This window comes from Hippoglossus hippoglossus, chromosome 1, assembly GCF_009819705.1.
Source record: "Hippoglossus hippoglossus isolate fHipHip1 chromosome 1, fHipHip1.pri, whole genome shotgun sequence".
In the NCBI taxonomy this organism is placed as follows: domain Eukaryota; kingdom Metazoa; phylum Chordata; class Actinopteri; order Pleuronectiformes; family Pleuronectidae; genus Hippoglossus; species Hippoglossus hippoglossus.
In genome coordinates, this window is record NC_047151.1 from 30,429,563 (window position 1) to 30,453,954 (window position 24,392).

A 24,392-nucleotide genomic window follows, 5' to 3' on the forward strand; every position below is an offset into this window, starting at 1 on the left:
AATGTGATTATTGATTGATTGATTGATTGGTTGACTTCCTGTTGTAAACTCACTGGGACGATCTATGTCATCTGCTGTACTTTATTTTGAAGTCGTAAAGTACATTATTTTGACACTCCCAGGCGGAAGCAGGTGTTGTACAGCGGTGATGATGCTGAGGAGAGAGCATCTTCATCTTCATCAGTGTTAATGTGGAGGTGATGTCGCAGCGGAGATCTTCATCGGTGAATTATTCTTATTTCATCGCCGTGAGTTCGAGTCCCGGTGACTGAGCCCAGCCATGGTGGATTTATCCCAAAGTGGTGCAGTTTCTCCCGGACACAGCAGACACGGACCGGGCTCCGGCCCCGGGAACACCGGAAGGAAAGCGTCGAAGAAGTCCCGGACAAGAAGAAGCAAACGAGGCCGGAGGAGACGGAACAAAAAGACCCAGCGGAACAACCCTCCGCCGTTCCTGCCCCCGGAGGTAGCTCCCTCCGTTAGCCTTCCGTTAGCCCACAGTTAGCCCTCCGTTAGCCGTCCGTTAGCCCACAGTTAGCCCTCCGTTAGCCCACCGTTAGCCCATCGTTAGCCCACCGTTAGCTCACAGTTAGCCCACCGTTAACTCCCTCCGTTAGCCCACCGTTAGCCCTCGTTAGCTCACAGTTAGCCCTCCGTTAGCTCCCTCCGTTAGCCCTCCGTTAGCTCCCTCCGTTAGCCCACAGTTACCCTCCGTTAGCTCCCTCCGTTAGCCCACAGTTACCCTCCGTTAGCCCACCGTTAGCCCTCCGTTAGCTCCCTCCGTTAGCCCATAGTTAGCCCTCCGTTAGCCCTCCGTTAGCTCCCTCCGTTAGCCCACAGTTACCCTCCGTTAGCCCACAGTTAGCCCTCCGTTAGCCCACAGTTAGCCCTCCGTTAGCTCCCTCCGTTAGCCCACAGTTACCCTCCGTTAGCCCACAGTTAGCCCACAGTTAGCCCTCCGTTAGCCCTCCGTTAGCCCACAGTTACCCTCCGTTAGCCCACAGTTACCCTCCGTTAGCCCACAGTTAGCCCTCCGCTAGCTGCTGCTGCTGGAGGGAGTGTTAACTTCAGTCACACAACATCATATGTAATAACACATGTGTAACGTGTGTTTATAACGTGTAGAATCTGAGTCAGCTGTTCACAAACAGCTGTGCTGTTCACAGACGTCACACCGAGCTGCACTCACAAATGTGACTATTTCAAATATTCATGTGTCTGTGGTGAAGAACCTGAGGTCACAGAGGTCAAATAAGTCTCTGATGAAATCATTAAACCAGTTCATAAACTACCAGCGGTTGGTTTGGTGGTTTCAGCATCAAACCATCAGGAATATGAACTCAACACCAGGACTGAAAATAGACCTTAGGGTTGTTCACACTAATAAACTGTTTATAAAGTGATCTGTCAACTGGTTGTAATATTTACTAGTTCAACATATCAGTCATAAACCTGCATTAAAACACTTATTTACTCAGGTCCTAAAAGGAACTTGTATAATTACACACAGAATATTATTATGTGTAAAATGAAACTCAGCCTGTCCCTGAAGGACAAACTAAATGAGGTTCAATACTGTGGCTCGTCCTATTTACACATGTATTTATTATAATTATATGATTGAAATATAGTGACGTAACATGATGAAAGGGAGTATCAGCTGAAATAATTCATATTCAGAAAAATGTATTTGAGCTATAAACAGGGAATTAATGTCACCAAAACAGGTAAAAGAGCAAAAAGAAAGTAAAAACTAACAATTTAGTTAGTGTGTTATGTCTAAATACTATACACTGTAAATATTGAACTAAAATGATTGAAAGTTTCCTCCTTCACTCCCTGAACGTCTGTTCTCTGTGACTCTGCTGAGTGGGTTCCATCTCCTGTGAGAAGAACTGACTGAGAGTCAGCTTCAACTGTCACAACCAGCTGCAGCTGAAGAGTGAAGCTGAACTGAGATCAGTTAAAAACACTCTGAAGTTATTAAAAACCAGAGTTTATCTCCAATATTCAGCAGGAAACTGTTAAAACATGAAGAATTCTGGATTCGTTACAGCAGCAGCTCTTCAGGGTCAGGAAGCAGAGGATCAGAATTACAGAGCTTCATTGTCCTTGCACAAAATACAAAATACAAAAAAACAACACGCACACATTCCTACACACACATCTGTCCACAATTATCATTAAATAATAGTAAGAAAGATAAAACCAGTATAATAAGAGCATCATATCATAAGCATCATAATGGGCACTGTAAGTAACATTGCACGAGTATAACCAGTGGATTGCTCTTCAAGTTAAAGAGTCTATGAGTTTGTCCTGAGATATTTTGATGATGCAGAGGCGGTGGCAGTACGGGGGGGGGGCTGTTTATCATAGTTCAGTGACGGCTCATGGGAAAAATCCTTATTCAGCCTGGAGGTGCTTTAAAGGTTCTGTTGTTCAGGATCTTTCAGGATGATGCTGCGGTGAAGATGTTCACCAGTGTGTTCAGAGGGAGTCCCAGTGTTTTCTGTGTTTATGATGATTTGTCTGTTGGCTGTGATACAACATGTAAAACACTCTGGATGGAACCGTGACAAAAGATTGTTTTAAGTCTTAACACAAAGTAGAGCTGCTGTTGAGCCTTTTTTACCACAGCAGTGGAGTTGGCTGACCATGTGAGGTCCTCAGTGATGGAGGTCCTTAAGAAGTTAAAACAGGAGACCCTGTCCAGAGGAGACCCTGTCCAGAGGAGACCCTGTCCAGAGGAGACCCTGTCCAGAGGTCCTCCTCATCAGTGATATTCACTGTTCAGTAGTGTTTCAGTTCAGTGAGATGGTGACATTGTTAACGAAGCTCATCTCTCCTGTGTGTGTGTGTCTGCAGGCTGAAGAAGGGAACATTGAATATAAGGTAATTAAGTGTATTAATTGACTAAATGTTAATGTGAACTGCGGAACATTGTTTCTACTTATATAAGTTTGACTGAACTGTTAAACAGGGATTTTAGTTTCTTTAAAAATCATCTTCAGTCGTCGCAAATGAGATTAAACTCGGTGTCGTTGACTTGTATTTTGTTCATCAACCCAACCAAGATATTTGAAAATGAGAATTTGTTCACTACTATACCACATACACACAGACTCTGGATATTTGCTACATCATCATCTCTCTCTCTGCTGTTGTAGCTGAAGCTGGTGAACCCAACTCAGTATCGCTTCGAGCATCTGGCCACGCAGCTGAAGTGGCGCCTGCAGGAGGGCCGTGGCGAGGCCGTCTACCAGATTGGAGTGGAAGACAACGGCCTGCTGGTTGGCCTGACGGAGGCCGACATGAAGGCCTCGCTCAAAACCTTAAAGAGGATGGCGGAGAAGTAGGTGAACTCGTACATGTTTGTCTGAAGGTTGGAGGCATTTTCACGGTGTTTGACCGACAATCATCTTCACATCATTTTGAAAACACAGGTTGTTGTTGTTAGTTTTCAGAATTAGTTTCTCGTGTGTCATCAGAGTCGGGGCTGACATCACTCTGCTCAGAGAGAGAGAGGTGGACTACGACTTTGACAGAAACACTCGGAAAATTGCAGAAGTCCTGATTCGAAAAGTTCCTGATGACCAGCAGGTGAGATTCTGTTCTCCAGGCACGTTTCTGTCAAGTCTGATGAAAGTGGAGCCACATGCTGATCATTCGATTCCCTCTCCTCATCATGGACGGGGACAGTTCCTGGACCTGCGGGTGGCAGTGCTGGGGAATGTGGACTCAGGAAAGTCGACCCTGTTAGGCGTCCTGACGCAGGGCGAGCTGGACAACGGGCGAGGCAGAGCGCGGCTCAACCTCTTCAGACATCTGCACGAGATCCAGACCGGACGCACGTCCAGCATCAGCTTCGAGATCCTGGGCTTCAACAGCAAAGGAGAGGTGACGGAATCATGAACCTAAGTCTGACTTTAAATTCTGACAGCTAACGACACGCTAACGATAGACGTAAGCGTAGGTGGAGAGTCTTTAGTCCAGAATATTGTACTGGTGTAAAATTTGCTTTGAATATTTCTGATGATGAGTCCAGCTTAAAACCTTTGAAAGCTTCAGAAGAAAGTTGAGATTGTTGAGATTACCACAGAATTCCCCTGAGCACATATCAGCTCCTCGTGTGATTTTAACGGCCTCGTCATCCTGTCGCGTGTCGAACAGGTTGTGAACTACAGTGAATCTCGGACAGCTGAGGAGATCTGCGAGAGCTCGTCCAAGATGATCACCTTCATCGACCTCGCCGGACACCACAAGTACCTGAAGACCACCATCTTCGGTCTCACCAGCTACTGCCCCGACTTCGCCATGCTGGTGGTGAGCGCCAACACCGGCATTGGTGAGCTGCAGCCACGCACGCCACCCACAGGAAGCAGCCATGTTAGACGTCACACCGTACATTGTGGTTCACAGGTCCCGGTGTTCCAATGATTGTACATAGGTTTTATATTAATCAACAAACTTCATCACATTCATGCAACAATTCATTTAGAAATAACAATTATTCTTTGCATCAATTAATAATAAGAATTTGACAATTACCTTTTTCTTCAGTTTATTCCGACTCGGTCGGATGTTCTGGCTCCGCTGAGGGTTAGGGTACATGTTAGGGTTACCCGTCCAATGGGAGGCGACCAGGTGACATCCTGATCTGATACCTGAACCATCTTTCTGTCACGGAGGAGCAGCAGCTTCAGTCTCCTCATTGTCGTCTTCATCAACCTCATCTTCTTCATCTGCTTTAACTTACTGTTACAAATATGTCACAAAGAATAACCCTCACCCTTTTCTCCGGTGTTTCCCACTAAAAGCACCACTAGAGGTCAGAAGGGATCCGTCTCACACAGTTTATTTTTAAACCTTCAGATCAGGATTTAAGGGTTAAGTTTATTTTTATTTTTCAGTTTGTCTAAAGTAGACTCTCATACTTGGTACTTAATTAAAAAAAATGTATTTTGAATCATTGAGGAGACGGAACATGAAGATAAGATTGATCTCATCAGATGCTGTGGAATAATGATTTTACAATGTATTGGTTGAATTCAAGGAAAAATACTCAACGTATAATAAGCAACAACTGTGAAAATAATCAATAATATAAAAAACCAGCAGCTTCAGTGGCTTCTGGGTAATGAAGTCTGCGTGATGTTCCTGCTCTCGTCCATGCAGCCGGAACCACGCGGGAGCACCTGGGCCTGGCCATGGCGCTGAAGGTTCCCATCTTTATCGTGGTCAGTAAAGTGGATCTGTGTTCCCGTGGCACTGTGGAGCGAACCGTTCGACAGCTGGAGCGAGTCCTGAAGCAGCCGGGCTGCAACAAGGTCCCCATGGTGGTGTCCAACCCTGACGACGCCGTGACCGCCGCGCAGCAGTTCACTCAATCCACATGGTGGGTACAAATACTATTAAAGCTACTAATAATACTAATACTACAAGTACTTTTTAATACAACTGCTAATACTACTGCTGCCTGTTCTCTGTGAGGTATGCTGCCTCTGATTCTTCCTGAAACTCGAGACGTATTCTCTCAGAGAGTCGGAAGCTTCATGTGTTTGTTGTTTCATTTGATCTGTTAGTTTTCAATCAATCAATCAAATCTTATTAGTATAGTCTCATATTCACAAATCCCAGTTTGTCTCAGAGGCTTTAACAAGGTGAGACGTCCTCTGTCCTTAACCCTCAACAGCTAAGCTACGATGGCGCCGAGGAAGGCTGCCGTGTCTCAAGCTCCCCCACAGCTCTGCTCCTTTTTCTCTTTTATCTGTTTTTTTGTTATTTATTCTACTTTATTTTGCATTGTGCACTCTGACAAAGCGAGCCCTATCATACTATATGATAGAGAACAACTTCTGCTCATCGGGTTGACGGTGAAAAACACTTTTTCACCGCCACCAGCAAACAAAGGAGATTACCCATGGCGCTGTTTACCTGTCGTACCTGGAGCACGGAGGCGACGAAGGAAACGAGGGTCGCGGGCCGGCGTCCTAGTCCGGCTGAGGAAACGTGAGAACCGGCCTCCACTACCAAGTATTCTTCTGGCTAATGTTCAGTCTCTGGACAACAAGCTGGACGAACTTCGGAGCAGGATGGCTTTTCAACGGGACATTAAGTTTTGTAACGTGATGGTTTTCACGGAGACCTGGCTCGACCCCTCGATCCCGGACTCCGCCATTGTTCCCGAGGGGGTCTCCATTCACCGCCAGGACCGGACAACAAACTCGGGGAAGAGCAAGGGAGGAGGTGTCTGCTGCATGGTGAACAATCTGTGGTGCTCAGATGTGGAGATTATTTCTTCGGACTGTTCTCCGGACCTGGAGCACCTCATGATCAGATGCCGACCTTATTACATCCCGAGGGAGTTTACATCGGTCGTTATTACAGCGGTGTACATTCCGCCACATGCCGACATCAGGCACTGGACGAGCTGCATGCGGTTATCGACAGGACAGAGACATCACGGCCCGAGGCTGCGTTTATTGTGGCCGGTGATTTTAACAACGCCAACATGAGGAAAGTCCTGCCGAGATACCACCAACACATCAGCTGTCCTACGCGTGGAGCGAACACGCTCGACCATGTTTACACTCCCTTCCGGGATGCGTATAAGGCCCTCCCTCGCCCCCCATTCGGCAAATCAGATCACGTCTCAGTTCTGCTGCTGCCTTCCTATAGGCAGAAACTCAAACGTGACAGACCGGTGACTCGGACCATTCAGTGGTGGACTGACCAATCAGACTCGGCTCTACGGGACTGCTTCAGCATGACGGAGTGGTGCGTGTTCCAGGATGACAACATCAACACGTACACGGACGCGGTCATCTGCTACATCAGCAAATGCATCGATGACGTCGTACCCAGGATTACTGTACGATCATTCCCAAACCAGAAGCCCTGGATTAATGGTGACGTCCATGCAAAACTCAAAGCACGGACTGATGCCTACATCTCAGGGGATCTGGAGGAGTACAGGAAGTCCAGGTACGCGCTCCGGAGTGCTATTAGCAGTGCCAAGAGACATTACAGGGACAAGGTGGAGTCTCACTACAAGGGCTCCAACACAAGGAACATGTGGGCTGGACTCAAAACCATCTCTGACTACAAAGCAAAGACCAGCAGTGCGGATGTAGTGTCTGCATCTCTCCCAGAGGATCTGAACACCTTCTATGCTTTGAGAGCAACTCCCCGGCTGTGGAGATCCAAGAGGCCCAGGAGGACCGCTGCCCCCCAGTAATATCCAGGGCAGATGTGTGGAGATCACTTAACCGGATCAACACACGCAAGGCACCTGGACCTGATGGCATTCCTGGCCGAGCTCTCAAGGTGTGTGCAGATCAGCTGGCAGATGTGTTCACAGACATCTTCAACCTGTCACTGCTCCAGTCTGTAGTCCCTGCATGTTTCAAGGAGACCATCATTGTCCCTGTTCCCAAAAAAACAAAAACCCTCTGCCTGAACGACTACTGCCCAGTAGCACTCACTTCCACCATCATGAAGTGTTTTGAGCGGCTCGTCAACCCTTCATCACCTCCTCCCTCCCTGAGTCTCTGGACCCTCTTCAGTTTGCCTACAGGCCAAATAGGTCGACTGCAGATGCCATCTCCCTCACCCTTCACACTGCCCTCTCCCACCTGGACCTGAGGGACACATATGTGAGAATGCTGTTCATTGACTACAGTTCAGCATTCAACACCATCGTGCCTCTGAAGCTCGTCACCAAGCTCAGAGACCTTGGGCTCAACATCGCCCTCCGTGACTGGATTCTGAACTTCCTGACGGGCAGACCACAGGCGGTGCAGATAGGCAGCACCACATCCTCCACCCTGACTCTAAACACCGGTGCCCCCCAGGGCTGTGTGCTCAGTCCTCTCCTGTCCTCCCTGTTCACGCATGACTGCGTGGCCACCCACAGCTCCAACACCATCATTAAGTTTGCTGATGACACGACCGTCATCGGCCTGATCACCGGCGACGATGAGAAGGCCTACAGAGAGCAGGTGAGAGCCCTGACATCTTGGTGCCAGGACAACAACCTCCATCTCAACGTCGGCAAAACAAAGGAGCTGATCGTGGACTACAGGAAGAGACAAGGAGTAGAACACGCCCCCCTCTCCATCAACGGAACTACGGTGGAGCGAGTCAGCAGCTTCAGGTTCCTCGGGGTCCACATCAGTGATGACCTGACCTGGACCAACCACACAGACTCCATCAGGAAGACGGCCAGACAGCGGCTCTTCTTCCTCCGCAGGCTGCGGAGGCTCAACATGGATGCCAGGATTCTCTGCAACTTCTACAGGTGCACCATAGAGAGCATCCAGACTGGCTGCATCACCGCCTGGTACGGCAGCTGCACCGCCCTGAACCGTAAGGCTTTACAGAGGGTGGTGAAGTCTGCCCAGCACATCACCAGGACGGAGCTACCATCCATGGAGGACCTCTACACCCAGCAGTGTAGGAAGAAGGCCAACCGGATCATTAAAGATCCCTATCACCCCAGCCATAAACTGTTCTGCCTGCTGCCGTCTGGCCGACGGTACCGCAGCATCGGGCCCCCCCACCAGGCTCAGAGACAGTTTCATCCCCCAGGACATAAGACTTTTAAACTCCTCCCATCTGCCATAACTCTGCACTTTAGCATATTTGCACTATTGCATATTTGCACTATTGCACACACTTGCACTATTGTTTTTCTTTTTTCTTTGGGTGTATATATATATTTTAGATATGTATATTTTATTTTAAATTTTAAATTTTGATTGAGCATTGTTATAAGAGAGCCTGTGACCCAAACATTTCATTGCAAGCGACTGCTTAATGTTATCGTTGTGCATATGACAATAAACTCTTGAATCTTGAATCTTGAAAGAGTCAAACTACTAAAACCTTTAACAGGTAAAGAAGGTAGAAACCTCAGAGACACATGTGAGGATCCGTCTCCCAGGACAGATCCTCAGAGACACATGTGAGGATCCGTCTCCCAGGACGGACACAAGTGAACAGATGTCCCGTGGAACAGAGAACATCAGAGAGATCAGAGTATTTACAGCTTTGATTAGAATAAACACTTTGTAGCAGAAGGTCAATGAACTGATGGATTATTGTCAGTAATGGTCGAGTATCTGAGGAGAAATATTATATATCAAGCAGACTTGATGTGATCATAGTCCACGATCAGGATCCACCATCAAGATCAGGATCCACCACGATCAGGATCCACCATCAAGATCAGGATCCACCATCAAGATCAGGATCCACCATCAAGATCAGGATCCACCACGATCAGGATCCACCACGATCAGGATCCGCCATCAGCTGCCACCTCGATCGTGGTCCACCACCACTATCAGATGCCAACACGATAAAGGATCCACCATAATGATCACGATCTCTGATTCTCGATCCACCATCATAATCCACGATGTGGATCTGTGGACGATAAGGCAAAGGGACTCCGGGGAAGAAGTCCAGTCAGTAACATGTGTTGATGAGATATTAATATCTTTGATGTGATGAGGATGGAGAAGAGGAAGGAGAAGCTGGGAAGAGAAGCTCCGTGTGTCATGTGACCCCCGACCTTCTAGACCTGTAGCAGCAGAACTAAGATCAGGTCTAAGACAAACCTGGACCAGCTCTAACTATAAGCTTTATCCTAAAGAAAGGTTTGAATCTTCAACGTTCAGAGGGAGTCTGCCTCCAGAACTGAAGCTGAGATGATTCCACAGGAGAGGAGCTTGATGCTGAAGCTCTGGCTCCTCCTCTGCTTTAGAGACTTTAGGGACGACAGCCTGAATTCTGGGAGCTCAGGGCTCTAGTGGTGATAAGGTACGATGAGCTCTTTAAGGTTTGATGCTGCCGTATTATTAATGTAGGTGAGGAGGAGGGTTTTGAATTCTCAATGTAACAGGAAGCCAGTGTAGTGAAGCTAACACAGGAGACATGTGGTCTCTGGTCCTGGTTCTCTTCAGGACACGTGCTGCAGCATTTAGGACAAACTGCAGAGTCTTTAACGACTTACTGCTGGAGCCTGAGAATCAGGAATTACAATAATCACGTCTGGATGGAACAAAGGCCTGGACTCGTTCTTCTGCATCTTTTTGAGACATGATGTTTGAGATGTTAAACCAGTGGAAGAGGGCGGTCCTAGAAATGTGTTTTAAGTGAGAATCAAAGGACAAATCAGGATCGAAGATCACTCCCAAGGTAACAGTTTTAGTTTCACATTGTAATTTAGGGACTAAAGAATTTTAGCTGACATACGTACGTCCTGTCGTCATCACCTACGTGGGCGGAGTCTACCTATACTTGACTCTGATTGGTTTCTAGACGGCGTCTGACGTGGGCGTGTTGTCAGTCGGGGGGGTAGTAGTCTTTCTGTTTGAATGAAGGAAATTAATGAAGCTTCATTTGGTTGCCATGGTAACATCATGGTGGTATTACTACCAGCATCAGCACCTTCAGGCGCAGTACTCCACAGTACTACAGTACCACAGTACTCCACAGTACTACAGTACACTAGTTCAAATGCACCAAGTGAACGTCCTCGTGGTTCAAACATTATATCGTCTGAGGTGAAGACTGCAGCTGCTTCTTCTTCTTCATCTTCATCTCCTTCTTCTTCTATTGTTTAATTCTGTCTCTACTTCCTGTGATTGGTCCAAACTCTCCAACAAAGTGTTTTCACTGCAAACCAACAGAACCAGGTTCAGTTTGATCCAGACCCAGAACTCCTCTTCTGCTCTGAGGAACCTTTCACACCTGATGTTCAGCTTCAGACTGAACTGAAGAGTCTGAAGCTCTGAACCAGACAAGGTGTGAAAGAGTCTTCAGTCTGTGTCAGGTGTGAGCAGACAGAGCTCAGTTACCTCCTCCTCATCTCGTCTGGATCCATCTGTGTTTGGAAACTAGAAACTGAGATTGATCGTAAGTTGCTCATAACATGATGATAAAATCCTTGTCAACCAGTTGACTAAGTTTTGATCTTTCAGTTTCTTGAGCTGCTTTCAGACATGCACAGAACTCTGCAGGAGGAGGTTCATGAGGTTCTACAGTTTGTCTTCCTCCTCCTGAGCTCCTGTATAAAGTCTAGATCCAGGAGCAGTGTGAACACAGCAGAGGATCCTCCACTGATTCACTGAGTGAGTGGGGGGGGGGGGGAGCTTCTAACACGGGACACAAATGTCTCTGGTGAAGAAGTGCTGACACACACGATGAAGACACAGACGAAGATGTGAAGAGAGTTTGTGGTGATCAGAGCTGAAGGTGTCAGGTGATGTCAACATGATCACATGACCTCTGCAGCAGAGGTCACACATCACTTCCTGTCTCTGTCTGCTGCACCCGGCTGCCCCCCCTCTCACCTGAACCAGGAGGAGGATCTGATGCTGTGAACGAGTCTGTGCAGAAAACCTGCTGCTGTGTTGTTCAGCTGTGAAACACAAACTCTGGAGAAGCTCTGGAGACGAGTCTCTGGATTCCACCTGGAGCTCAGGTCTGAAAACAGCTTCAGTTACAGAATATTTCACTTTTCCTGGAAACCACCAACATTGAAAAGTTAAAAACACAAAAAAGTGATTCAGCTCAACTTTCAACTGAAGGTTAAAACATCAACAGAAACGACCAGTTTGTTATAAGTTGTACATTCTGTGTGTGTGTGTGTGTGTGTGTGTGTGTGTGTGTGTGTGTGTGTGTGTGCAGCATCACGCCCATCTTCACTCTGTCCGCTGTGTCTGGAGAGAGTCTGAACCTCCTGAAGGTTTTTCTGAACATCCTCCCTCCACTGAGCAACAGCAAAGAGCAGGAGGAGCTGATGCAGCAGCTCACTGAGTTCCAGGTAACACACACACACACACACACACACACACACACACACACACACACACACACACACACACACACACACACAGAAAACATTTTGAGCTGCCTTAAAGGGTTAGTTCATCCAAAAATTAAGTCATTATCTACTCACCCCTATGCTGATGGAGTGGGGGGGGGATCTCAAAGGTGAGTCCTTCGTAATAAAACAACAGAGAAACCCTAACATGTCTCATGCTGCTCGTGTGGAGACATCCAAGTGTCCGGAGCCCCGACGTTCAAATTGGACTCAAAACGACGTCATTTCCAACGTGTTTTAAATCCTGAATGTCTCTGAAATCTACCAACGTCCGCTAGCTGAGCCTCTTCTGGTGAACATCTAGACTTACAACTTGGTGTAAACGACCTCGTGTGGAGACGTATTCGAATGTCGGCTCCCGGACACTTGGATGACTCCACACGAGCAGCATGGAGACAGGTCGGGTTTTTGCTGATCTTTTAATGAGTGAATTTTCATTTCTGGGTGAACTATCCCTTTAACTTCACAAACCTCTGTCATATTTGTCTTTTATTTGTATTTGTTTTGTTAATATTTTAACATTATTTTATAAAAAGTCATAAAGACGTTTACATAAATTCAAAAATCCTGAACAGCAATAAAAGAATAAAACAAGATATTTACCATACGATTGATTACTTGATTTACTTTTACATGTACATTGATTTGAAGTGAAGATTTTCTTCTTGTGTTTCAGGTGGATGAGATTTACTCAGTTCCAGATGTTGGGACTGTGGTGGGAGGAACTCTGTACAGGTGAGGTAACAGCTGGTTCACATCTGGATCATTTCATATTAGTCTGACAAGAATAACATGTGACAGGGAAAAGGAGATTTTTAGGAATAAAGTTGAAATATTTTAGTAAAAAACATTTCTTGAAATCTACAGTTTACGTTAATATCAGGTATGTGATGAGGCTTCTTTTAAAGGGTGTGGGTTTGTGTGTGTGTGTGTGTGTGTTTGTTTGTGTGTGTGTGTGTGTGTGTTTGTGTGGTTTATGTGTGTGTGTCCAGTGGAGTGTGCAGGGAGGGCGAGCGGCTCGTGGTCGGTCCGACAGACGAAGGGCGTTTCCTGAGGCTGAAGGTCGGCAGCATCCAGAGGAACCGCTCGGCCTGCAGGGTGCTGAGAGCCGGACAGGCCGCCACGCTGGCTCTGGGAAACTTTGACCGCTCACTGCTGCGCAAGGTCAGAGGTCACGTAGCCAAAGAGCGTGCACGTGGAAGATGATTCCAGACTCGCTCAGTCGATCAACAAATGATCTGTGACACTTTGCAGGGCATGGTGATGGTCAGCCCCAAGATGAACCCGACAATCGGCTGTCAGTTCGAAGCCGCCATCGTCCTGCTCTTCCACGCCAAGACTTTCCGCAGGGGGTCACAGGTCACCGTGCACGTCGGCAATGTCAGGCAGACCGCCACAGTGGAGTGCCTACACGGAAAGGTCAGTTTTCTTTGTTCATGCGGAGCCACAATCGCTTCTTCAATTTGTGAGGGTTGAACGTGTCACATGACCTCTCACTAAGAAACCGAACAAGCTGATGAAGATGTTGATGAAGATGAAGGTTCTGTGCTGACGACTGGAGCCTTCATTTAAAATCTCACATCCCCACAAACCACAGAGTGAAAAGACTTTTTTACTTTTGATTATGAATGTGCGGCTCATTCTGTGCATGCGTTAAAAAGATTAACCCGTTAATTCCTCAAATTAATCATCCCACGTTAACGCGTTAAATTTGACAGCCCTAATTATTGTACATTTTCAATCAAATTTTATTTGTATAGCACCAAATCATAACTCATAACTCATAACTCTTAACTCTCCAGGCTCTTTACATAGAAGGCCGAGACCTTAACTAGAGAAGTCCTGGACAAACTTTGTTTCCCAGATTGTGTTACTTCTATGTCTAGGATGTGAGTTATTAGTTGTTATGTGTTGCTGCTGGAACACTGTAATATTCCTTCTGGGAGGAATAAAGTATCTCTCTCTCTCTCCCTGCTGCAGGACGAGCTGCGTACTGGCGAGCGAGCTGTGGTTCGATTCCGCTTCATCAAACACCCTGAGTATCTGCGGCTGGGCGCCAAGCTGCTCTTCAGGGAGGGCGTCACTAAAGGCATCGGCCATGTCACAGGCCTGCTGCCGCCCTTCCAGAACCACGACCAGAACGTGGACCAGAACCTGCAGGAGCATTAACGCCTCCTCCGTCGTCAACAGATGTTGAGCTCCATGAGAACTTTGACCGCCCACACGCAACCAATGCTCCTCTGATGGGGTTTACATCCTCGCCACATGTCTGCAGATTAATCCGCCTGTCCTGGATCTATAGTCACATCCTCCCTCGCTCCTGCTGCGGCGCCGTCAGACTCCATCATCATCATCATCTTCATCTTCCTGGCAGCAGCTGCTCGTCTTAAGTTAAAGCTGCAGACCTTAACCCTGGATGGTTAATCTGACACAGATTGATTTAAGATGCTGTCATGAGAAGCAGGATAACGTTTGAGGAGGATTTGAGGAAACATTTTAAAGTGGTGCGATGCCGTCATCAGACGCTGGACAGGAAGTGTCGACCTGGCTCCTCCCACTCCCTCAAACTGCACATGCTGTGACTGGAGGTGAAATTTGAAGAGTGAAAAGATTTGTTTCTTTTCAACAGCTGAGGTGGATTTTCTTTTATAGTTTGTGGATTAGTTCATGAATCCATGATGAGTTTGTGGAGGAAAATGACTCCATATTGACTTTGCATTGTGAATTTGCTTCGTTTACCTTCATCAGTCTGAGTTCAGTCCAAACAAAGAGTCGGAAATGGCTTTTTTTTAGCTCCGTCATCCTACGAGGAGAAACTGCTTGTTCACAGACGATTGAACAGACGTCTCCGATCAGATTAGCTGGACACAAAGCCAGCAGCATGTTAGAAAGTGGCTTATTGTGGCTAGCTAGCATTAGCATGGGACTTCAGCAGCTCAGCGCTGTCGAGCTTCAGCTCATTTAAACTCTCAGCTCTTGATTTAAGAGCAGCAATTACTCTTTTATGTGTTAAAGGAGACACATTCTGTTCATGTTGATCATTTAATTTGTGTTATGACTGTAAAATGTTTACATTCTCTAATGTAATGAAATTAAAAGACATCACGTTCCTCAGACTGTCCACCGCTGCTGCTCCTCTCTTCAGCCTCCGTCTCAAACACTTGGTTTTAGCTCCTGTCTCTTTAAGACCCTCCTGCTCTGATTGGTCAGCTTCCATCAAAAGGTGTTAAGTTAAGTTAAGTTTGGGTGGGATCATTGACGTCAAGTTCAGGAGCAAGAGAGAAACTCTTCAAACACCAGACCTGTGTAACACAGTTGAGCAGTTGACTTTAAATCTGTGAAGAGTCACCGAAGCTCCTGCATTTAGCTGCTGTGTCTAACCTGAGAGTGGGAGAGAGGCGGGGTTAACAGTCACACAGGACCCGCCCACACACAGGTCCCGCCCCTCACACTGACAGTGTGAACAGAGTTTTCATGACGGACCAACGCTGTGAAACAATCAGCTTCAGGATCAGAAGCATCAGTTTGTGTCGTGTCAGAGTCCGAGTGTCGTCACGGAGCTTTACACTTTAAACACTCATCAAGTTATTCTGACCTGAACAGAGCTGAGGTTTATTCACGCACACACACGCACACGCACACGCACACGCACACACACACACTAGAGGAAAAGCTGAAATACAAACCAAATACAATAGAAACACAAACTCATGTAAATCATAACCATATTGTCCACTGAGCTGGTTTCATTTATTTAATGTTTATTCAAAGACTCCATTTTATTTATAGTTGTGGTCGTAATTTATGTTTTGTTTATTGAAGATATTTAAATATATTAAATTGAATTCAAAGTCAGAATGAATATTCTTTAGAATTAAGTTCATTGCTATTTGAAAGGATGAACTTACAGGATTATGCTCTATTATCATAACAATGATGACAATAATATTATTTATCACTATTATTTCCGGGACAAAATATAATGTCCAACAAAGTTAGTTAGTGTGACAGACCTAAATACTGAAGCTCCGTCCTGCCCAGTATACTCAACTCCAGCTACCCTCATCCTCACTGGTTGTAACATAAGTCTACGTCTATAAGTTTACGTGGAGACACAACCAGGAGCTCGCGTGCTGGCAGCAACAATAGAAGAAAAGAGAACTGCTTCCAATGTCTTGACATCAAAACATCAAACGCAGTCCAAAGGACGACTTTTGTCCGTGAGGGGGGACAGGGACAGAGAGGTTCTCCTCCACTGACCAGGAGTGGTCAGTCGGACCAAGCCCCAGACTGGGAGATGTTGGTGGACGTGGGCCAGGAGGAAAGATCCCACCTGGGCCCCAGGATGCTAGAGACATGTACCCAGATCAACCTGTGGGGTCTGAAACACCTGATGACACTAAAGTACACAACTGAAGACATGTCCCTAACATCCACTGGTCACGAACATCGATGACGTCAACTGGCAGAACGTACATTACGTATTCTCCATCTTGTCTTATGTTTAAAAAGGGAAAGTGTTTAGTTAAAAGGCAAAGAGGTAATGACGTCTGATGTACTGAGCAGCGACATGGTTTTCACTTCCATTCTATCTTTCCACCCGTTTGTTGATTTGCTGTTCAGCGTCACATTGGAACGTTTGTTTCATATTAGACGACAGAGGTCGAAGGAGGAAACACATCATGTTTCTGAGGAAATAAAAAGTTGGATCATCTGCGAAAATGTACAAATGAAACATTCTGTGATTTAAAATAGAACCAATAACTACATAAACACAATGAGTGACTGTATATAAAGACCATCAGTGACTGTATATAAAGACCATCAGTGTCTGTATATAAAGACGATCAGTGACTGTATATAAAGAGGATCAGTGACTGTATATAAAGAGGATCAGTGACTGTATATAAAGACCATCAGTGACTGTATATAAAGATGATCAGTGACTGTATATAAAGAGGATCAGTGACTGTATATAAAGATGATCAGTGACTGTATATAAAGATGATCAGTGACTGTATATAAAGACCATCAGTGACTGTATATAAAGAGGATCAGTGACTGTATATAAAGATGATCAGTGACTGTATATAAAGATGATCAGTGACTGTATATAAAGAGGATCAGTGACTGTATATAAAGATGATCAGTGTCTGTATATAAAGATGATCAGTGACTATATATAAACACCATCAGTGACTGTATATAAATACCATCAGTGACTATATATAAAGATGATCAGTGACTGTATATAAAGATGATCAGTGACTATATATAAAGAGGATCAGTGACTGTATATAAAGACCATCAGTGACTGTATATAAAGACCATCAGTGACTGTATATAAAGACCATCAGTGACTATATATAAAGATGATCAGTGTCTGTATATAAAGATGATCAGTGACTGTATATAAAGACCATCAGTGACTGTATATAAAGACCATCAGTGACTGTATATAAAGACCATCAGTGACTGTATATAAAGATGATCAGTGACTGTATATAAAGACCATCAGTGACTGTATGTAAAGACCATCAGTGACTGTATATAAAGATGATCAGTGACTGTATATAAAGACCATCAGTGACTGTATATAAAGAGGATCAGTGACTGTATATAAAGAGGATCAGTGACTGTATATAAAGATGATCAGTGACTGTATATAAAGAGGATCAGTGACTGTATATAAAGACCATCAGTGACTGTATATAAAGAGGATCAGTGACTGTATATAAAGAGGATCAGTGACTGTATATAAAGATGATCAGTGACTGTATATAAAGAGGATCAGTGACTGTATATAAAGATGATCAGTGACTGTATATAAAGACCATCAGTGACTGTATATAAAGACCATCAGTGACTGTATATAAAGATGATCAGTGACTGTATATAAAGACCATCAGTGACTGTATATAAAGATGATCAGTGACTGTATATAAAGACCATCAGTGACTGTATATAAAGACCATCAGTGACTGTATATAAAGAGGATCAGTGACTGTATATAAAGACCATCAGTGACTGTATATAAAGACCATCAGTGACTGTATATAAAGATGATCAGTGACTGTATATAAAGACGATCAGTGACTGTATATAAAGAGGATCAGTGACTGTATATAAAGATGATCAGTGACTGTATATAAAGACCATCAGTGACTGTATATAAAGATGATCACTGACTGTATATAAAGATCATCAGTGACTATATATAAAGATGATCAGTGACTGTATATAAAGATGATCAGTGACTGTATATAAAGATGATCAGTGACTGTATATAAAGAGGATCAGTGACTGTATATAAAGATGATCAGTGACTGTATATAAAGAGGATCAGTGTCTGTATATAAAGATGATCAGTGACTGTATATAAAGATGATCAGTGTCTGTATATAAAGATGATCAGTGTCTGTATATAAAGAGGATCAGTGACTGTATATAAAGACCATCAGTGACTGTATATAAAGAGGATCAGTGACTGTATATAAAGATGATCAGTGACTGTATATAAAGATGATCAGTGACTGTATATAAAGATGATCAGTGTCTGTATATAAAGATGATCAGTGACTATATATAAACACCATCAGTGACTGTATATAAAGACCATCAGTGACTGTATATAAAGACCATCAGTGACTGTATATAAAGACCATCAGTGACTGTATATAAAGACCATCAGTGACTGTATATAAAGATGATCAGTGACTGTATATAAAGATGATCAGTGACTATATATAAAGATGATCAGTGTCTGTATATAAAGATGATCAGTGACTGTATATAAAGACCATCAGTGACTGTATATAAAGACCATCAGTGACTGTATATAAAGACCATCAGTGACTGTATATAAAGATGATCAGTGACTGTATATAAAGACCATCAGTGACTGTATATAAAGACCATCAGTGACTGTATATAAAGAGGATCAGTGACTGTATATAAAGACCATCAGTGACTGTATATAAAGACCATCAGTGACTGTATATAAAGATGATCAGTGACTGTATATAAAGACCATCAGTGACTGTATATAAAGATGATCAGTGACTGTATATAAAGACCATCAGTGACTGTATATAAAGACCATCAGTGACTGTATATAAAGATGATCAGTGACTGTATATAAAGATGATCAGTGACTATATATAAAGATGATCAGTGTCTGTATATAAAGATGATCAGTGACTGTATATAAAGACCATCAGTGACTGTATATAAAGACCATCAGTGACTGTATATAAAGACCATCAGTGACTGTATATAAAGACCATCAGTGACTGTATATAAAGATGATCAGTGACTGTATATAAAGACCATCAGTGACTGTATATAAAGAGGATCAGTGACTGTATATAAAGACCATCAGTGACTGTATATAAAGATGATCAGTGACTGTATATAAAGATGATCAGTGACTGTATATAAAGACCATCAGTGACTGTATATAAAGACCATCAGTGACTGTATATAAAGATGATCAGTGACTGTATATAAAGATGATCAGTGACTGTATATAAAGACCATCAGTGACTGTATATAAAGACCATCAGTGACTGTATATAAAGATGATCAGTGACTGTATATAAAGAGGATCAGTGACTGTATATAAAGATGATCAGTGACTGTATATAAAGATGATCAGTGACTGTATATAAAGAGGATCAGTGACTGTATATAAAGAGGATCAGCGATGTTAAAGAATTAAACAAGAAACTAAACAAAATCCAAACATTAGATTTTAATCTTAAACCAACTGAAGCAGAACAGAGACGAGTAAAATAAAGTAAGTTTCATTCAGTGTTTGTAGAATTTAAATCTCACATCATCATATTTAACAGTTCTGGTGCATTAGAAACATGTTTTTGGTAAATCAGCCCCGTAAATTAATGTTTTAATCATTTAACTATTTCATTACATTCTGGGTGAAACTAGTTGATCCTGTAAAAGAAGAAACAAGACATTAAACTTTTAAATTCAAAATAATAAATACAAAATGAAAAAATTAAAAGATAGAGACTTTGTAGTTTGAGTCTTTGGGACGTTTGCTCATATTGTTTCCTTTGATTTCAATGTTCAATAAAATAAAAATTCAATCTTGACAAAAGACACAATATTACAAAATGGACCCAAAAGAATTTCTCATTTCATTTGAGGCTCTCGGGACGTCAGAGGAAAAACCACTGAAACAAATGAATTGAGGAGAAGTAATACTGTGCAGATGTGAGCGCAGATTGAAAAACATCTGTCTCATTTGAACAAAAACTCCTGACACTGCGTCTCTGAACGAGTCCAGAGGATCATTCGCTCGCTGCTCGTCTCGCCTGAAGGATTTGTCACTGGGAGGTTTACGCCAGGCTCCTCTGCCGCGGTTTGATCCTCAGATACAGCTGGGAAATAAAAAGAGTTTGTCGTTAAGATAAAGTTAAATAGTGTAACTTCTTATATAAGACTGTTGAGTCACAGGATCCTCAGAGCTGCTTTCAAGCCTGATTAAAAGAGATGAGATTTAGCAACAACTGCCAGGGTTGACGGTTCAATTCCCTGTGGAGTTTAATGAAGAGAGCAGGACTTCAGAGTGTGTCGTCCTCCGATACGTGAAGGAGGAGAAGGTCTCAGGCGGTAGATTCTGCAGAGGATGATCCACATTCATCTCCTTTAAATTCTGCCGTGTAACCTTTGACTCAGTTCTGCCTGTAACACAAACGGTTAAAGAAAATGAAGCCAACACAGAAGTGTCTGAAAGCTGCATTCTCTCAGATGACCAGTAGAGGGCATGACACATAAGACATAATTCAGGCTGTTGTCCCTAAAGTCTCTAAAGCAGAGGAGGACCCAGAGCTTCAGCATCAAGCTCCTCTCCTGTGGAATCATCTCAGCTTCAGTTGTGGAGGCAGACTCCCTCTGAACGCTGAAGATTCAAACCTTCCTTTAGGATAAAGCTTATAGTTCGAGCGGTCCAGGTTTGTCTTGGTCCTGATCTTGGTTCTGCTGCTGAAGGTCTAGAAGGTCGGGGGACACATGACACACGGAGCTTCTCCTTCCTCTTCTCCTTCCTCTTCTCCATCTCAATCACATTAATGTCTCATCAACACATGTTACTGAGGTGACTTCTTCACCAGAGTCCTGCTGCTTCATCGTGTATAGATCCAGGATCAAAGTTGCAGCCACGTCATGGAGCATGATGGTGGATCACAGACTGTGATCATGGACCATAGATCCTGATGGTGGATCCTGATCATGGACCAGCTGATGGCAGCTGATTGTGGGTCATGATTATAACTAGATTGCTTAGATATATAATACACAGTACAAACACTTTAAACATTGATAAATCTCTAGATTTATGTTGGACACTCTCTACTCATGAATCTTGTGAATATTTGTGATATTGTTGTTGTTGCTCTGTTACACACATTTGATTAACTGATTGATTTTTACAATTTTCAAGTATCTCTATCAGCGGTTTGAAGACAAACTGAGTCGCCTCACCCCCAGGAGGTTGCGGGGGATGTAGCCCTCGCCATCGCCACATCTTGCCCACCACCAGTCCGTTTCCACCTCGTCCTCCCGTCTCAGCACCGTCATGCAGTCGCCCTCGCTGAAGCCGAGCTCATCGTCACTCTGAGGCTCGTAGTCCCACAGGGCGTACACCACACCGCGGTTCATCACGCCCATCTTCTCCTGAACGCCTGCCAAGACAAGGGAATTCAGTGTAACTGTGACAAACAGTGAGACACAATTAGACCCTTCAAAGCTCCTGAAGGACCCTTAAGGAGCTCTACCCCATTACCTCGATGGGACCCCTGGAACTCCAAACTTTCCCTGTTATGGGACTAATAAATCTTATCTTATCTTAAATGATGGGGTTAGGGTTAACCAGTAGACCACTGACACATCCACTGAACCCTAAAAAGAAATCCTGGCAATCCCTGTCTACACTAAAGGATGATGAAACAATCTGTAATTAGATTGTTATTTGTACATTTTGGAATAGATTCAGTTTTGGGAACATTAAATTATCCAGACAAACTCCTCACGGACTCTGGAAGCTACTTGTCGTCTCAGTTGAGAACCTCTGATTCGCCTCAGTTGACCCGTGTGGGAACCAACATTCACACCCATCACAGACCTCAGTTTCTGTTTTCAGTGAACATGTAACGTGGTCGTTTCTCACCATATAGGAACTGGGAGCACTGCGCGTAGCCGTCCTCCATTTCCTCACACTTGTCGGCAGCTGTTTGCATGTCGCTGTAAGTGGTGGCAAACACGGCTGCCCCCGACTCCACCAGGAACTTACAGACCTGAACGTTGTTACAAGAGGCGGCGCAGTGAAGCGGAGTCCTGGAGGAACAAGGTTTAAGGACTCAACTGGTTACCACAGCTTCTGGACGCAGAACCCATTGGCAGAACTGCACAGTGATGTTGTTCAGACTCACCAGCCGTCGCTGTCGGCAGCGTTGACGTTGACGCCAAACTGAACCAGAAACTTGACGATCTCTGTGTGGCCGGCGCAGACGGCGTTGTGCAGCGCAGTGATGCCCTCGTCGTTTGCTGAGCTGGGGTCGTCCACCTGCAAACACAAAGACATCTAGTTTGTTGGCGTACATATGAACATCACACAGCTTTAAAAAAACAATGCTGTTTATACATAAATCGATTTAAACACTTGACTGGTTCATATAAATAGTTTCCTCTAAATAAGAGCGATTATATGATGATTGATTGTCACTTATTCATTAAATATTAATAAAATTTGTTTGTGATCATTTAAGCGGAGCGAGTCCCTGATAGAGCTTCTGACGACACTCACGTCGAAGATGACCCTCTGGACGAGGTCGTACTCGCCCTCCAGGGAACAGTCCAGCAGCAGAGCCAGAGGGTTGAACTTGACCCGCATCGTGTGACTGATCCGCTCGGAGCCGACTTTACGGAGGATCGACCTCTTACCCTGAGAGAAAGAGAGGAAAGGGGAACTTTAATAATAATAATAATAATACACTTTATTTGTATCGCACCTTTCTTACAAGAAAAGTAGCTTTACAAACAATATAGATACAAATAAAAACATGTTAAAATGTCATTCAAAATAATAAGTGCAGGAGTGTAAGTGTGAGATCTACTTAATGTCTGAAGTAAAGAGAAATGTTTTAAAGTCGTTTACTGAACAAGCTTCTCTGATTCACAACTTGTAGTTGTAGCATCTCAGATATTCTTTGGTTTGTTGGAACCTCTGATTTGCTGCAGATGTTCTAGAGGGAACATAATTCTCTAGAGAGGCAGCTGTGTAACTGGGTCCATTCAGAACCTTGTGTGTGAGGAGGAGAACCTTAAAGTCAAACCTGTGTGGAACAACCAGAGCAGCTGGAACTAATGTGATCTCTGCTCTTGGTTCTGAATGAGTCTCTATTGTTTTCTATTGGACGCTGTAAAAAGTGCATTAATCCAGTCCAATAGAAATGAAAACCTGAATCAGCTTCTGTCTGATTTATAAATGGTGTTTTTTCCAATTATTGCTCATCCATGTGTTTGTTGCTGAAAGACATTTAGATGGAGCCTAACCCTTCATTATCAAAATGAGACAACAATTAGTCTTGTTGATTATTGGAGTTGATCATATATTGTCGAACTGAAACGCTCACCGGCGGGACTGGGACCTGCCCCATGACCTCCGGCGGCTGCAGGTTGCTGGTGTTGTCTCCGTGCTCCGTCTCCCCACAGCTGGGGTATGGTGGGGGGGGGTACGGGGGGAACTCCTCTGGAAAGTGGATGTGGTGGACTGAGGACGGACACACCTCCTCTTCCTTGTCCTCCAGGGCGGGGCACTGGGAGCAGCAGGAGGCGGGGTCAGGGATGGGTGAGCGAGGGGGCAGGGGGGGTGGAGTCAGGGAGTCGTCAGGGCTCTCAGCGAGCAATTGGTTGAAGCTCAACCCAGTGTTGTCATCGACATCCACCCCGCCATCCCGGTTGTCGTGTACCCCAGGCTGAATATATGTCTCCGCTGGACTGACTGTCTCCATGGGAATGGTTTCCATGGCAGCCAGGGTGGTCTTCTGGTAGAGCAGCTTCTGGATGTTGGGTCCGGCCGGGCCCTCGGGCTCCGTGATCGAACTGCGTTTCTTCAGGGGCCGGGGTGCGTGGTGCAGCCGGCGTCGCAGGGCCTCAAGGTCTGCATCGCTGGGGTTCCTGTGAGGGTTGGACAGGAAGGGGAGGAGCTTGGTGGGGCTGAGCGGTCGAGGCGTGGCTCGTTCTGCCGTCTCTCCACTGACCCCTTCGCCGTTACCCAGACAACTGTTGTCAGCCTCGCTCCCGTCAGACACACAGGCCCCAGAATTCAGGCCAGTGTTGTCTGAGGAGACAGACTGCTGCCCCCCGCTGGCAGGGAGGATTGGCTTCCCGTACACTGTAATGAGGCAGAGACACTGACGTCAGAACAAAACCAACAACGAATGTGAAAAACAAAACATCTCTCACCTGTGATCTA

At 44.7% G+C, this 24,392-nt stretch overlaps 2 protein-coding genes across 5 annotated transcripts in view; one reads left to right on the forward strand and one right to left on the reverse strand.

The window, feature by feature from the left end:
• gtpbp2b (GTP binding protein 2b) lies at window positions 1-15,017 on the forward strand. The gene is made up of 12 exons (XM_034589360.1): window positions 1-466; window positions 2,869-2,895; window positions 3,171-3,355; window positions 3,492-3,603; window positions 3,703-3,900; window positions 4,174-4,348; window positions 5,179-5,398; window positions 11,701-11,836; window positions 12,573-12,631; window positions 12,889-13,060; window positions 13,151-13,315; window positions 13,877-15,017. The coding sequence occupies exons 1-12, from the start codon at window positions 281-283 to the stop codon at window positions 14,063-14,065; spliced, it is 1,824 nt and encodes a 607-aa protein (XP_034445251.1). The 5' UTR covers window positions 1-280; the 3' UTR covers window positions 14,066-15,017.
• The window catches only part of LOC117763579 (apoptosis-stimulating of p53 protein 2-like), a 27,085-nt gene continuing 17,653 nt past the window's right edge, over window positions 14,961-24,392 (reverse strand). For 3 of the 4 annotated variants that reach the window (XM_034588807.1, XM_034588817.1, XM_034588828.1), the window contains 6 exons: window positions 23,551-24,311; window positions 22,722-22,859; window positions 22,348-22,481; window positions 22,086-22,252; window positions 21,401-21,600; window positions 19,635-20,298 (listed from right to left, as the gene is read on the reverse strand). In XM_034588807.1, coding sequence (XP_034444698.1) covers window positions 20,257-20,298; window positions 21,401-21,600; window positions 22,086-22,252; window positions 22,348-22,481; window positions 22,722-22,859; window positions 23,551-24,311 — 1,442 coding nt within the window. In that variant the 3' untranslated portion in view covers window positions 19,635-20,256. Of the gene's footprint in view, window positions 14,973-19,634; window positions 20,299-21,400; window positions 21,601-22,085; window positions 22,253-22,347; window positions 22,482-22,721; window positions 22,860-23,550; window positions 24,312-24,392 lie in introns of those variants that run through there. The other variant, XR_004614189.1, reaches the window with a different exon arrangement.

Coding starts and splice junctions, on each gene's coding strand:
- gtpbp2b (XM_034589360.1), top strand. CDS start 281: ATGGTGGATTTATCCCAAAGTGGTGCAGTTTCTCCCGGACACAGCAGA. Junction 5,399..11,700: donor CAGTTCACTCAATCCACATG/GTGGGTACAAAT, acceptor GTGTGTGTGCAG/CATCACGCCCATCTTCACTC. Junction 11,837..12,572: donor AGCAGCTCACTGAGTTCCAG/GTAACACACACA, acceptor CTTGTGTTTCAG/GTGGATGAGATTTACTCAGT.